The sequence below is a fragment of the Amphibalanus amphitrite genome, unplaced genomic scaffold, assembly GCF_019059575.1.
Source record: "Amphibalanus amphitrite isolate SeventyFive unplaced genomic scaffold, NRLGWU_Aamphi_draft 000569F_arrow, whole genome shotgun sequence".
NCBI lineage: Eukaryota > Metazoa > Arthropoda > Thecostraca > Balanomorpha > Balanidae > Amphibalanus > Amphibalanus amphitrite.
Genome location: NW_024882063.1, coordinates 348,762 through 365,438, shown reverse-complemented (window position 1 = coordinate 365,438; position 16,677 = coordinate 348,762). Strand labels below are relative to the sequence as shown.

At 47.4% G+C, this 16,677-nt stretch overlaps 1 protein-coding gene across 1 annotated transcript; it reads right to left on the bottom strand.

Moving 5' to 3' along the window:
• Nucleotides 1-151: 151 nt before the first annotated feature.
• Nucleotides 152-4,908, bottom strand: LOC122394029. Its single transcript, XM_043390567.1, has 2 exons — nucleotides 4,741-4,908; nucleotides 152-894 (listed from the first exon to the last, which is right to left on the bottom strand). The coding sequence occupies exons 1-2, from the start codon at nucleotides 4,906-4,908 to the stop codon at nucleotides 430-432; spliced, it is 633 nt and encodes a 210-aa protein (XP_043246502.1). The 3' UTR covers nucleotides 152-429.
• Between the last annotated feature and the right edge of the window lie 11,769 nt (nucleotides 4,909-16,677).

Here is a 16,677-nt window from a genome sequence, read left to right as displayed (position 1 = left end):
GGTGAGTGGTGACGCGCGGAGTGTCGTGCTCCTTTTTACGCTTGTTGTCGACCATCATTGCATATTTTAAAGTTATGCAAATTTTTGCTGCGAATGCTCTTATTTATTCAATACAAAAGCTCATCAATAAGTAGGTACATACAAATGCAATACGGGCTTACAGTAAGCCGCTTACATCCAGCTCAGCCTCAGCATCTTAAGCGTCACAGGCCACAGCGCCATAAGTATCACAGTAGCCCTGGATATCTAGCTATGATTCATTTAGAGCATTATTATTACAGAGGCTTCCGTCCTGTTCCACCCGATAAATGTTAAGCGTAATGCCTTCATGTACCTATGTAGGGCGTAGGCACAGCCATCCCTGCCCCGCCCACTCTAATCTCACCAGCTTCAGCTCTACTTCTAATCAGCACATATAGCTCCGCACTCCTAGCACCACAGCCAGTCCAGGTGACTACTCGGACGGCACTTCTCCGGGCACTTTCGAATATAAAACAGCCAGTTTTCATTCGTCCGCATCTCCTTCACGTAGTCTCGAAACATTACCCGATCACCAACAAAGTGCGGGTACGTGCTTAGATATCTACGACTAGGAAAGGGTCGTGAAGGCCCGAACAGGCCACAGAAGTAGCTGTCGTGCTCCAAAACATCATCTCGCTCCACAGCAGGACCGTACACGAACTTCTCGAGGCGGAGCTGGTCCTCGCCGGGCACCAGCGCTGCGGTGTCAGTGACAGTCACCAGGCGTTCTCGCAGCGGTCGATAGATGTCAGAGCGGTGGTTTCGGGCTCCCCAGGCGCCTGCCAGAATGCTGACGGAGTGAAGAGGGTGGTCTCTCATCACGTGAATGGTTTTACCGGACTTGATCCACTCCTGTACTGCGTCGCTCTCTCTCTAGAAAAAAAAACATAGATTAGTTCAGAAGTGACGGAAAAGGTCGGTCAAGACTCAAGAGTTGGGCTGTGTTACTGTGTAAAGCGGAAGGCCTATAGCCCATGACGATCGGTTCATGACTGTTCCGTGTTCGTTGTTTCCCCTTTTCGTTGACAGACTGGGAACAAAACGACGAAGTGGTGACGGTAATAAGAGGGCTTGAGCACTCTGCACTAGCTACCATCGAAAATGTATAACATGTGAAACAACTTCATAAAAGCTCCACAAGTGTCACACAGAGATGCCTACAGCAGGGTGGTACTTGGTAGGTAACATTATTTTTATATGCTGCTTATCATCGCATGTGGTTATTCATGACCAGTTTCAGAACTTCTTTTCAGCATCATACAAGCACTCCCATATCTCAGTGTTAGTGCACCCTGCCACGGTGAACCGGGCTCTTGGCACCAGGCGGCCCAGGGGCGGCGGATTCGGGGGGGCAGGGGGGGCAGCTGCCCCCCCTGGCAAACTCGTGGGGGGGCAAACATATCTTTTTGCCCCCCCCCATAATTTGCGACAAAGCTTAGACAAGAAACCATATACCTGATTATTCCGTTCGATCATCTGAAGATATAACCAGATGCCCATATACTTTATCATACGTTGCCTTTCTTAAATGGCAAGCGTTTACGTTCAATTGAAGTTTTCCTCTCTTCAACCTAGTTTTGGAGGCATTATAAGCGTCAACGTGACGCAGCGGCAACCCAGGCCTTCAGTGACCGTTTACAGGGGCGACGGATGCGGGGTGGCAGAGGAGGCATCGTTCCCTAAGAAACTTTTGGAGGAGGGGCAAACGTATATTCTTGCCCCTCCATAATTTGTGCCCTAAACATGAGGAAAATTTCCATAATCTGATATTGCAGCTAATAGCTATGCGCTCCTACAGTTTGTCCAACGGTGCCTTTTGAATATGTGTAAATGCTAACTATTTCCGCTTTATATATATTTTTTTTTGTCTCTTCAGATTCTATTTATATGTAGATGTGTGCAAGAGACGCAACTCATACCTTCAGTGGTCATTTGCCTCTATTTTGTACCTACATAAATGCCAAATCGCAAGCGAGCGGAGACAGAAGGGCTAGCCATTCGCTTGCGGGTAGTTAGGACTGATGAGCGCTCATAATAAGCCACTCCCCTGATTTTTTCGAGCGCAACAGTTTCCAGCGCATAAAATGGTAAAGGCCGAGGTCGTACACATTGACGACATTGACCAATGCACGGTATGGTATGACACCCAAAGGCCAGTCATCAGAGATCTGCTTTGGGCATTCGGAGGCTTGTGTGGGGCCAGTGTAAAAACTGGATGCTCACAGTTCAGTATCCGCTTTATTTCAGTTTTCACTATTAAAAAAGTAAAAATTTATGTTGGAAACTTTTGAGGGTAAGGCACTGATCATTAGTGCCAGTGGCCCCCCCCCCTTCTGTCTAAAGGCTGACTATAGAATAAAGAGCATCAAACACGAACAGTAGCGGCGGAACACCTTCAATTAAGGGGAGGGGGGGGGGGGCACTGCCGACTTTTGGTCCCATTCTTTCCATGCAACGTCCATAGGGCCAACGTAAAAATGCCAAAATCAAAGGGGGGCACGGTGCCCCGGTGCCCTCCCCGTTCCGCCGCCTATGAACAAGAAAGCAAAATCTGAGGCATTTTGGAAAAATGAGTATGCCCCACAGCGTCCGATAACTACCACCTTCCAGTGGGTCAAGCCAACGGGGACCAAGTCTATAATGGCACTTAACGATAGCACTAACCTTGTCTCACTTTTTGTTGAAGTCTGTTCCGAATGGTTTCGGCCACATGGACTGGCTGCACTGAGGTCGTTTGGTATGTGCAACTGTAATTAAAGCCACCTGAGGCACCCTGACACCAGGCTGAAGCTGGGTTGGAAATGCTTCGTCTTTGCAGATATCACTGGCCGCTGATTCTCGAGTGCCTGAACCGGTAGATGTGACAAAATTTAGTGTGATAATTTGGACCTTACCGCAGTCAGCGCACCCTAAAGCCCTAATAAAGAAACGCCCTACCAAGAGTTTCTGGCAGCTCCGTTCCATCGCTTCCATCCTCAGGACACATAAATCCTTCTCCTCCACGCCGCAACCCCTACTCCGGGCTGGACAGGCACCTTTACCTCATGCGGGCTGCTCCCTTGGAGCGGCACCACTGCTCTCGACGGAGCGCACCCCGTAGCCGGGTGCAGAGAGTGCTTGGGGGGCTGATCGGCCTGTCCTTTCGGGCGGGCTCAGCCCCGGCGACTCCAGGGTGTCAACCCAGACCAATGTCTCCCCCTAATTCCTATCATCCTTCCGGCCCTGAAATGGTCTCGTCAGACCGAAAGGTCCTAACCCAACAAAACAACATAAAACAAAACAAAACAAAACAAAACAAAACAAAACAAAACAAAACAAGAACAAAAAGAGCTTCTGGATTCTCGTTCCAGTCCACCGTTCCTTCACCCCAGCCCACCGCCGCGCTCCCTCACCTCAGCCCTTCGTTCCCAGCTTGACGAGCGTTTGGGCCTTAGTTAAGCCTTGCTGTAGGCTAACTGTATAAACCCATCGAGACAGCCCGTCTCGGTGAGCTTAGTTGGCGAACCACTGCCTTGGGGAGTGTTTCTGGCGGATCGCTGTCCCAATAGGATGCGACCGACTATCTCTGAATGTTTGAGCGGTCTCCTCCCGCTGTGAGCTAGTTTCATTTGATATCTGTCTCAGAAATACTTTTTAAAGGAAGGTTAAACGGAAATCGAACGTAAAATGAACAGAGGAAATGGTAACGAGTTACCTCATTGAAGAATAGCGCTCGCCTACTTCAAAAGGTTTGGAATCGTTCTTCAACATCTAATATGCGATCGGGTTATGGCACAACTTTTCCCATTAGCGATTTTTTTTTCTAACACAGCAATACGAAAAGCGTTACATCGTCCACTGGCGGATCCAGGGAGCGGGCATTTAAAGCAAACATTTATTCTCCCTCCCCTGGCCCCTGCATCGCCCGAAATAGACAAAACGTACCTTATGTTTCCTAATAAAACAGTTTTTTATCAGGATTTTTTTTTTTGCTTAATACTGTTCAGCAGAAGATCAGTAAGGAATCGAAATCCGATGAGTTTTTGGATTTTGGACACTTTTTTGGGGGGTATGTCCCCTACAGCGTCGAAAACGCCTTTCTGGATCCGCATATGACATCATCTCGACTGGGATCTTGCCCCCCCACGCCAAAATCGAATCCGCCGCCTGGTCCAGGCGAGGAGGACGTCCATCCAGCCACTGAATTATCCTCCCGGTTCATCCCGAGTCGCGTGACGCAATCACGGTCATGTGATATACGTGTGCTACTTCTGCACGGTTTAGGGTCGGGGTAGCGTAATGTCATCGCAGATCGACCAATTTTTGGCTCGTTTCCCGAAACGGTGAGTTCGAATTACTCGATATAATATTAGGCCTTGATGCATTCGCCGGGACTTCCGTACCTGCATATATCTAATTCGATATTAATTAGGTGAAATGTATGCCAGTACCTAAAGGACAATATCTTCTCATACCACGACATAGCTAAACTTCATGCTTGTAGTGCCTTCACATCCCCCTCGGATGATTCGCGAAAAGAAATACCTATGTGGTCTTTGAAGATAAACGATAGTCGACGATTCAATTTTAAGTGCCATTTATTACACGCTAAGGTAACTGTGTACCTACATAGCAATTAAATAAATCAATTCAACTTTCTTAAGACGTTAAAAATACAAAAAAGCGGAGAAACATTCATTCTTTGATAACCGTTAAGCCAAACTTCCACCCGGGTCTCACCTGTCCCAGGAGGGAGTCGAGGTCGCGACTGATGAACAGCTCCACAGACGGGTCAGCCAGCGGCAGGAAACGCCACAGGACTCCCTCGCCGTGATGGACGCTGCTGTTGGTCGAGCTGCTGGTACTGCTGACCTCACATAGGTCCAGGTGCGGGTACCTGGCCGACATAGCGATAGAGCGATGTCAAACGATCATTGATTAATATAGCATTAACGATAACGAAATAGTCATCTACATATTTTACGTCTTTTGAAAATCAGGTGAACCGTCTCCTATCATCGGAAAGTATTTCCCGTTATCACTTTCAGGCCCCAGGATGTCATCCTAAAATACCAACTCGCTGTGCCTGATGAGAAACTTTTTCAATTTCGCTTTGGTGCCGACTGCTGACCGAATTCCGTTATCGGTAAGATTTGTTCGTTAGTCTAAAAAGTCATTTCTGATATAGCAAGCATGCTGTCTGCATCCATGAATCCACTCATTCATTCGAATGCGAATGCTTTCACGTTTCTAGAACCAGGTACAAGATTGCAATTTGCAACGTCAGTGTTTGCCCAGAACTTTGTTACTTCGATCGTTATTCCATCATTACCGTAACAATACTGAGCTCATCATCATGAGTGCATCATGGTCGCAAGAATGCCGAAGGCATCGCTCACAAGACGGTGCCGCTTTCTCAAATAACTTGAAATGTATTCGTGAAATTCGCGATTTCGCGAAAGGAAAACGGTCTGATATAGACAATAAGCAGTGATGCAAAAAAAAAAATATATTTATAAATGGACTATGGCTTATAATTTACTAAGGAACCGAAATTTTGCCGACATACAACATTTATAATATAATGGTTTTATAAAACAAGAACAGACTGGCATATGTACCGGGTGGCCCAGAAAAAACGTTCCCAATTTTAAATCAATATTTCTCAGAAAGTGATAAAGATACAACATTGAAACTTCCGGTAGTCAATGCGACATATATTTTCAGTGAATGGTATGATTTTTATGTTATTCGGTCAATTACTTTTTAAACGGTTCGTGTTTCTAGCATGCCATGTAAAAATCACTTTTTTGCTCTGATGTTTACCAAAAATGTGAGTGAACGGGCCACTTCCATCTCGGCACCACGGCCTACAGCCATGACTGCTACTGGCAACTAGTCTCATTGGTGGTTCAGGCCTCAGGGTGACACATTCCCTCTAGCTTTTTTTCTTATTCGGTCGATTTACAATTTGATCTTCTTGAAGGGAGGGCGATCAGCAGTAACCCATACACCGTGCCACTCCTTCGCCTCGAAACAGGACTTGTGTTGAAACGAATGGCATCCATTAACACAACTTTGGCTTAGTATTTGAATTTTTGGCACATAAGTGTGACAAAAATATATAAAATAGCAACACACGTGCTGGTATCATTCAAGTCGTTCTATTTTTTTTTTGTATTTTTTTCTAACATGGTACGTCTAAGCCAATCACTACTTCCGTTCAACAACGGCAAAAAAAAAAGCAAAAACTTCTTACTTGATTCAACATAAGATTGCTGGCTTGAAAATTATGGTACAGTGTTATAATTTGGCATACCAATGCGCAAAGAAGTGACGCAGGCTTGATGAAAATTTTGGCTCGTTATTTGCACTCGAATTTGAGATATAGGCCTCCAAAGTTCGGAACGTTTTTTTTTGGGCCACCCGGTATATATCAGTCTGTTCTTATTTCAAATCACTTTATCTCATAGTACAGCATGGTACAGCATACCGACCTGCAGACGAGAGGACACAGCCAGGGCAGGAGTGTCCTTTCCGGGTCCCTGTACACTGTAAACCAAATTGACAAGTCTTGTGTAATATAACCAATCATCTCTTGGTATGTTTACCAACTGATACTTTTCAAACAAGCCGTTGTCTGGTGCATTGCTTGTCAGATGACAACTACGAGTCAATAGTTACTATGCACACCAACTTCTCAGTATCCAGACCAACTCTACATTTGTTTCAACGTTTGTTTCTTAACCAGTTTTGGAAACTTGTTGCCGCATGGTTATTTAACCGGCGCCTAACTTGTACTGGTCAGCTGGTCAGCATACACATGGTCAGCTGCGCCCGTGACGTCAGACTTGGCGGACCAATCAGCGGTCGCCGTCCGGCCCCGGCGCGGCGGTTTCAAACCGTTCAAACCAGCAGTTGTCGCGCGGCCGCCGTGCAGCATGGATCAGCGACGAGGGCTGTTCCAGCATTTGTGCAGTAAAAAGTGAAATCTGTGAACTGTGGTGTTCGTGCTGTGAGTGAGGCCCGCTCTGGCCTGCGGGACGCACTAATCGTGCCTATACGGTCGAGACGCCTCCCTTCCCCTGCGCGCGCAATGTAAGTGGGCCAGACCTTTGCATGCACATGTGAGCAGATGTTTTGCGGTCGGTGTTTTTTTATATATAAATACATTTATTTGCCTTTAATTCAACTCTTTGTATTTTTAACTTAACTGATGGACATATATGGGCTGTAAAAGCTAATCTGGTTGGCGATCATGCTTTATTCGAATTATCTGCGTGATCGTGCAACTGCCATGATTGTTATGGTCAATGTGGAAATATTCGTCATACGGGCATGTTATACTTCTGGCTTGATGCGATGCACAAAACCATGTTCTTCCACATACGCAGCAGTTCTTGCTTCAAAGACTTATATGCTGACGGTGCACGATAGGTATACCTTATACCTCATGCATTTACCACATCCATTCGAAAATATGCACTTGGAATTGTCTCCAGTCAAAAGTATTAATCTAACTTACTATTCAAACAGAATCCGTCTGTGAGTCTGTGAGTCTGTGTGTCCGCACATCGTGTAGTGGGTTCAATTTGTTACGGCTACAGGGCAGACGGTACGACGTAGGGGGCTGAAATTTGCACACCTTATAGGTGACAGAACGGGTCAGCGCCTTTTCTAGGTTCCGACTCGCTGGGGTGCACGGTTCGCGCGTGGCGCGCGCTGGAAGAACGCCAATGAAATTTTGATCGGTTCGTAGATCTTCATTGAGAGCCGGGGTCGACAAACTTTGTGGATAAATGCATGCCGATCGGTGGCGGGTGCCTCGCATTGGCGGATGGGCAAGTTTTTAATTTGAATAAAAAGTGGCGAGAGAATGTGTTGATTTTCCGTTCGATGGAAACAGTTTGTGATACGATTTTACAAATTCACCGCGTTTGCCGCAATGCGCCACAATTATCTAAGGGCGTCATTTTTGCCGCAAATCGAACAGTTTTGTTAAAAATGGTCCGATATGGGCGCAATTTGGTGCAAAGATGCATGCTCAATCACCGGGTGAAAATGCGCCACGTTTGCTGCAATGCGCCACATTTGTCACAAAGCGCCATTTTCGACAAAATCGAGTAAGGGTAATGGAATGGCACGAATAGGGGCAGGGCTGGGAACACTTCAAGTCTGATATTTTAGTACTGATTGGATCCAATTATTCTGTGACCTGACATGACCCAGCGGTGTTGGTAGGGGTAGTGGTAGGGGTAGTGGTAGGGGTAGGGGTAGTAGTAGGGATAGTAGTAGTGGTAGGGGTAGTAGTAGGAGTAGTAGTAGGGGTAGTGGTAGGGGTAGTAGTAGTGGTAGGGTTAGGGGTAGTGGTAGGGGTAGGGGTAGTGGTAGTGGTAGGGGTAGTGGTAGGGGTAGTGGTAGGGGTAGTGGTAGGGGTAGTGATAAGGGTTGTGGTAGGGGTAGTGGTAGGGGTATTGTAGTGGTAGAGGTAGGGGTAGGGGTAGTCGTAGGAGTAGTAGTAGTTGTAGGGGTAGTGGTAGGGGTAGTAGTAGGGGTAGTAGTAGGGGTAGTGGTAGGGTAGGGGTAGTGGTAGGGGTAGGAGTATGGGTAGTAGTAGTGGTAGGGGTAGGGGTAGATGTAGGGGTAGTGGTAGGGGTAGGGGTAGTGGTAGGGGTAGGGGTAGGGGTAGTGGTAGGGGTAGTAGTAGTGGTAGGGGTAGTGGTAGGGGTAGGGGTAGTGGTGGAGGCAAAAGCAGAACAGTGGCCCGGGCTGATCCCAGTGGACGAGAGGTGACCTATGTGACCTGGCCTGACCCAAACCGACCGGGGCTGACCCCTTTGACCCGTATTGACCCCGTATCACCCAAATTTCATCCAACAACGCCTTCAGGACAGTTCTTTTTTAAATTCTCTTCACATTTCCGTCCATATCTATGCTTCTAGACGACACATCGACTTGAATCAAACACCATTCGAAAGCAAATTGGCTGGTGCCGCAATTTTTTCCTACCACGCAGCAAAGCAAGTGGCGCAGCCGCTTGTCTATATTACTATTTGAACAGGATCCGTCTGTCTGTTTGTCCGCCACGCCGTGTAGTGGGTTCAATTTAGCCGGCCTACAGGGCAGACGGTATATCGTAGGGGGTTGAAATTTGCACACCTTCTAGGTGACAGAGCGGGTCAGCGCCTTTTCTAGGTTCCGACTCGCTGGGGTGCACGGTTCGCGCGTGGGGCGCGCTGGAAGAACGCCAATGAAATTTTGATCGGTTCGTAGATCTTCATTGAGAGCCGGGGTCGACAAACTTACTGAGCTAAATGCATGCCGATCGGTGGCGGGTGCCTCGCATTGGCGGATGGTGAAATTATTGATTTTGATAAATGGTGGCGAAAAAAATGTGTTGATTTTCGTTCGATGGAAACAGTTTGTGATACGAGTTTACAAATTCACCGCGTTTGCCGCAATGCGCCACAATTATCTCAGGGCGTCATTTTTGCCGCAAATCGAACAGTTTTGTTAAATATGGTCCGATATGGGCGCAATTTGGTGCCAGGATGCATATTCAGCCAACAGGTACAGATGCGCCGCATTTACCGCAATGCGCCACATTTGTCACAATGCGCCATTTCCGACCTATAAGGTTAAGCGTAATGGAATGGCACGAATAGGAGCAGGGCTAGAAACTTTTTTAAGCCTGATTTTTTAAAATACTTATTGCCGGATCCAATTCTGTGACCTGACATGACCCAGTGGTAGGTAGTGGTAGTGGTAGGGGTAGTGGTAGTGGTAGGAGGTAGGGGTAGGGGTAGTGGTAGGGGTAGGGGTAGTGGTAGGAGTAGTAGTAGGGGTAGGGGTAGGGGTAGTGGTAGGGGTAGGGGTATGAGTATGTGTAGTAGTAGTGGTAGGGGTAGTAGTAGGGGTAGTAGTAGGGGTAGTAGTAGGGGTAGTAGTAGTGGTAGGGGTAGGGGTAGGGGTAGTGGTAGGGGTAGGGGCAGTGGTGGAGGCAAAAGCAGAACAGTGGCCCGGGCTGATCCCAGCGGACGAGAGGTGACCTATGTGACCTGGCCTGACCCAAAGTGACCGGGGATGACCCCTTTGACCCCGTATCACCCAAATTTCATCCAACAACGCCCTCAGAACAATTCTTTTTTAAATTCTCTTCACATTTCCGTCCGTATCAATGCTTCTAGACGACACATTGATTTGAATCGAACACCATTCGAAAGCAAATTGGCTGGTGCCGCAATTTTTTCCTACCACGCAGCAAAGCAAGTGGCGCAGCCGCTTGTCTATATTACTATTTGAGGTGACGTAGTTTCTGTCTATTACGAAGGTCGCGACATGGTGCTACGTAGCGCGGGTTACAGGTCACACCGTTGCACCTACCGCGCTGAAGTTTGCGCAACTCATAGAACAAGGATGGACAACGTGCCTTTGATGGGTCTCGGCTCGATCGGATCGATAGCGAGCGCGTGGCGCGTGCCCAAAAAGTGCAAATTCGCGTCATAGACTTTACATGTATTAATCGGCTGGCAAAAACGGGCGAAAACAGCCAAATTTGCCCGACACGGGTCCGGTCCCGGTGCAATATCTCGGTAACCGTGGGCCCGACCGGTACGGGGAAAACAGCATCGTGTAGAGAATCGAACGGGCTATCGAATGGTGTGCGGTGCAGGGGTTGGCACGCGCCACGTGCACCGGGGAGGACACTTTCTTTTGAAAAATGGACGTTTTGGACGGATTTGGGAATTTATATTAATTTCAGGGGATCGTCAGACGGAATGAGTTGAAACAGCGCCTATTAGCAATAAAAATGTACCGTCTCTCATGGAAAAATTGTGAAAAGCTAATTGATCAAAAGCAATGTGGAAAAAATCGCTGAATTAAATGGTATTTGTCCAAAATGTGCCACTAAATAATTACGCGGATTTTGCTGCTTAGCCTGATACGTTTGACAATTGAAAATGCTATCACTGGAAAGAGCATTCAATTCTCTCCAAGATCCAATCATCACGTTTGCATGACAAGCAACAGTATTCTTAAAAATATAAATGTTTCAAACCTCTGCAAAACGATTTTTAGTGAAAATTATCTACGCCTTTAATTTGTCATAAAACTACGCGCCTAAATTATAAAGCACATTTGACAGATTCTGAAGTGGAAAGCATGCTTTTCAGACACGGGCACCTCGATGCGGTGGATATTTTTTCCACAAACCAAAACGTTTAGCCGTCAAAAAGCAATCGACCGAAATGGATAGATAACCCAACCGACACAAGAACAACCGAACACCCGCCGATCGAAAATATTCCTTTTCGCGTTGCGGAGCACGCGGGTCACCCTAGTTACATACTACGTGATGTAGGTACGTGACCGTAATAAATACTAATGATTCCAGAAACTTCCGAATGGATGTGGTGTATGCATTCATCGATTATATAACCCATCAGTATTTCGTTTCTTGTCAGCGCAAGCCTTTGAGCAATAACTGATGCCAGTCATGATTTTGTGCACCACTTCCAGCCAAAAAATGACCTGTCCGTATAGAAAATATTTCCTGAATCAGTATCGTGGCAATTGAAAACGAACGCGAATCGTAAGTTCTTAAGGTTATCAACGCAAACAAAGCGATTGTAAGGAAGAACAAGTTCGAACTGAGCGTTAGTACACTTACTTGTTGACAATTTGTAAACTAGCAATGCCCAGTCAAAGGCTAGTTCATCAACAAACCAGGGGTTGTTGAACCGACAAGGAAACGGCTATGCCTATCCAGAAGTTGGTAGGTTCACAAGGCCCAGACTAGTACTCAACAAGGTGACGCCTATACACTGCACTGTAAAAAAAATTCACTAGCTAATTTTGAAATTAGGCATTTTTTACGAGTGCCTCCCTTGCTCCTCGTTACAACATATATGGACATTAGTAGTCAGAGCCATGCACGTTAACAATGCCGCTTGTGGAACAAATGCCTACGAGCGAGAACATGTTCAGGAACCTAATTTTGCGCAGTGTTAATGAACTACGCACAGCCTCACAGTGTTACCTGCCGTTGGCTTGTTCTCGGCCAGTTTTTAGCGTGTCCCTCAATTAGGTCATTTCGCTATTAGCTCAGCTGACGAGGCCCCGGCTGGCACCTACTAAACGGATAACCTTGCGTGCAACCCCGCTTGTTGTCACGAACGCCTGCAGCTGGTAACCGTGCTGGCAAGCTTGCGTGGTAAGCGGCTTCGGATGGCTATGAGGATGTGCCTCATAGCTATCCTCGTCGCATGTTACAACCTAGGAGTCTGTGGCTGCTTTCAGAAGGAGTCCCCCCCCCCCCGCTTCCGGGAGCCGGCGTCCATTTTGTGTTGCGTCGCCATTGCTGTGTGTGTCTGCCCAACTGCTCTTTGGCTTGATTGAAGGTGAGGCATCTTGTATCATTTGCTGTGTGCTCAACAAAAAGGTTGTCCATTTGTAAACAAAAGTTATTATGTTGTTGAGCTTCTTAGAAGATGTATAGTATCGCATAATGTTCCCCGTCGTTGGCAGAAGTGCGCCGGAATCGTCTATCCAAGTCAGAATAGCTATATGTTTGGGACTTAAGCTAGCTTGTGGCAGGAATCTATCACTTTATTCAACTTTAATTTAATCATTTTCCAGATTGGTATGCCTTATGATAATAATAATGTTAATATTCGTTTTTTCACCCATTACAGACTTCTCTGGTGATGAATGGGGCCATGTATGTCCTGGCCTACCTGCACCCCGCGACTGCCGCCGGTGCAGAGCTAATGAAAAAATCACAAATGTTTGATGGTGGTTATTTAAGAAACCTTATTGAAAATTATTCAGTTAGTTGTTGTTGTTGTTGTTGTTGTTGTTGTTGTTGTTGTTGTTGTTGTTGTTGTTGTTGTTGTTAAAGTTATAGTTATTGTCGTGGCGTTGTTATTGTTCTCGTTCTCGTTCTCGTGCCCGAATAAATGTGCTGCAGCGCTACTCAGTCTGTTTACTTGCGGGTGGCGGTCGAGAGTCGGGGGCACTGGTCGACGGAATTCCGTCGACGGAATTCCGTCGACCGTGCCACGACCCCGAAGACCAGTAGTGGTACTAGTTAACTAGTGCCACTACTGGTCTTGAGCTAGTACCATTACTAGTCTTGGGGGCTAGTACCATTACTGGGTATGGATTAGTAGGCAGTGGCTAGTTACCTTACCAGGCAGGGGCTGTTATGACACCTAGTAGACGCACTACCCACGCTATTTACGTGCGTGTTGTCAAACTAGGTGGAGCACGGTGGTCGTATGCATACGAGGCACAGCCTTGTCGAACAAGCTTGTTACTCGGCAACTAGCCTAAAATTAGCCAAATTTACACGCTCCTGCAATGTTATTTTTGCGCTGAGAATTCCTCTACGAGGGGCTTGTAAGTTTTTTTTACAGTGTGTAAAAAAAACTTACAAGCCCCTCGTAGAGGAATTCTCAGCGCAAAAATAACATTGCAGGAGCGTGTAAATTTGGCTAATTTTAGGCTAGTTGCCGAGTAACAAGCTTGTTCGACAAGGCTGTGCCTCGTATGCATACGACCACCGTGCTCCACCTAGTTTGACAACACGCACGTAAATAGCGTGGGTAGTGCGTCTACTAGGTGTCATAACAGCCCCTGCCTGGTAAGGTAACTAGCCACTGCCTACTAATCGATACCCAGTAATGGTACTAGCCCCCAAGGCTAGTAATGGTACTAGCTCAAGGCCAGTAGTGGCACTAGTTAACTAGTACCACTACTGGCCTTCGGGGTCGAGGCACGGTCGACGGAATTCCGTCGACGGAATTCCGTCGACCAGTGCCCCCGACTCTCGACCGCCACCCGCAAGTAAACAGACTGAGTAGCGCTGCAGCACATTTATTCGGGCACGAGAACGAGAACGAGAACAATAACAACGCCAGGACAATAACTATAACTTTAACAACAACAACAACAACAACAACAACAACAACAACAACAACAACAACAACAACTTACTGAATAATTTTCAATAAGGTTTCTTAAATAACCACCATCAAACATTTGTGATTTTTTCATTAGCTCTGCACCGGCGGCAGTCGCGGGGTGCAGGTAGGCCAGGACATACATGGCCCCATTCTTCACTAGAGAAGTCTGTAATGGGTGAAAAAAACGAATATTAACATTATTATTATCATAAGGCATACCAATCTGGAAAATGATTAAATTAAAGTTGAATAAAGTGATAGATTCCTGCCACAAGCTAGCTTAAGTCCCAAACATATAGCTATTCTGACTTGGATAGACGATACCGGCGCACTTCTGCCAACGGCGGGCAACATTATGCGATACTATACATCTTCTAAGAAGCTCAACAACATAATAACCTTTGTTTACAAATGGACAACCTTTTTGTTGAGCACACAGCAAATGATACAAGATGCCTCACCTTCAATCAAGCCAAAGAGCAGTTGGGCAGACACACACAGCAATGGCGACGCAACACAAAATGGACGCCGGCTCCCGGATGCGGGGGGGGGGACTCCTTCTGAAAGCAGCCACAGACTCCTAGGTTGTAACATGCGACGAGGATAGCTATGAGGCACATCCTCATAGCCATCCGAAGCCGCTTACCACGCAAGCTTGCCAGCACGTTTACCAGCTGCAGGCGTTCGTGACAACAAGCGGGGTTGCACGCAAGGTTATCCGTTTAGTAGGTGCCAGCCGGGGCCTCGTCAGCTGAGCTAATAGCGAAATGACCTAATTGAGGGACACGCTAAAAACTGGCCGAGAACAAGCCAACGGCGGGTAACACTGTGAGGCTGTGCGTAGTTCATTAACACTGCGCAAAATTAGGTTCCTGAACATGTTCTCGCTCGTAGGCATTTGTTCCACACGCGGCATTGTTAACGTGCATGGCTCTGACTACTAATGTTCATATATGTTGTAACGAGGAGCAAGGGAGGCACTCGTAAAAAATGCCTAATTTCAAAATTAGCTAGTGAATTTTTTTTACAGTGTATGCGAATTGGAACCAAACTTGTAGACAAACTGTTAGTTTGTTGGCCAACACGCCTGGGGTTGGTGAATCGACAAGGTGACGCCTATGCGAATTGGAACCAAACTTGTAGACAAACTGTTAGTTTGTTGGCCAACAAGCCTGGGGCTGGTGAATCGACAAGGTGACGCCTATGCGAATTAGAACCAAACTTGTAGACAAACTGTTAGTTTGTTAGCCAACAAGCCTGGGGCTGGTGAATCGACAAGGTGACGCCTATGCGAATTGGAACCAAACTTGTAACAAGGAGCCAACTTGTAGATTTGGTTTACAGTGTAGTACACCCTCATCACCCAGCCGGGGTAGTAGCGCGGTAGGAGAGCAGCATTGGCTGCGATCCCTCGGAAGTAAGCCGTATCCACTCCTCCGAACCAGCTGAAAGATACCACTCGCTGTCGAGGACCGCGAAGAGCGGCAAAACCGGCGCAGGAGGAGGCGACACGGCGCGCGCGGGGAGGGAGACGTCTTTGGCACTGGCAGCCGGGCAACGGGTTGACGAGTTCTCGTTCTTTGTAAGGTTGATGCGGGGCTGGAATTGGTTCCCGAGATGGCTGAGTGATCTTTGCGTCGAAGACTGCTCTTTTCAAAGAATGCGATTCTGTTTCAAGAGAGTGATCTTCTGCAGAAGTTGGTTTGCTCATATTGGGAGCAAGCAGCACAGCTCTTGATGAAACATCGCCCGATTCAGTCACTGTCTTTGAGGTTTCTGCAGGTGACCACTGTTTCGACGTCACCACTCTGTCCTTCCGCATTGAGCTTCCAACCTCCCTGCTCTCCCTCGTGAGCACTGTGACGTCCCCATCACCTCCCATCACCATCAGCGCAAGCAGTGCAGCGCTTGTAGCTATCAATGCAACGAGCACCACCGCACGCAACCGTCTACGCCGGATAACCGTCATACTCTGGTCTCAATACCTCGCCGGCTCACTGACATCCTCTCTCCCCGAGCCGTAGGTACGCAATCTCTGCTGACTGAAGAGACTTAGCAGACTCTCCAGGAGTTGAGAACGCAGCAGAGTTGAGAACGATTCTCACTACCTCACCGCCAGCCTCCGCACAGCAGCGCGGACAATCACCACCGCCTGCCGAGTGCCGAGTCTCAACTGACACTCCCAGCAGATGAGGGTGATCTTCAGCCGGCGGTCCGCCTCCCGCACCCACCCCCGCACCTGGCTGGCCCAGGTCCGGCTCCCGGGGATGGGAGCGGACCGCTGGGCTGGTCAAGGCCCGCCGTCCATCTGCCACTCGTGATGCACGGCACTGATAAACTGACGTGGATGCTGCAGCAGCAATCAACTGGCGGAGATATACATAATGCAACACGAGAAAGGGGCACGAGTGGGCCACCCCATGATGCGACGACAGGGAGGAGGAGATTTTAGTGCTAATAAAAATTAAAATGGTAACTGAACGGTCGTTCGTTCTCTCATTCCCGGCCTAAGCGTCGTCTTCGTTGCTTTAGAATGTAAAACTGTGCTAAAAACCATTCAAGAAGTGACACTTTATCCATAAAGCTAGAAGATATGATCAGCTCGCCGGCTGAGTGCGCCTATAACGACCGTAATGGTTGATAACAGTTATCTCATCATCAATCAGCTACAAGGACAGAAACGTCTCACAGACGTCAACGGTATAATTTG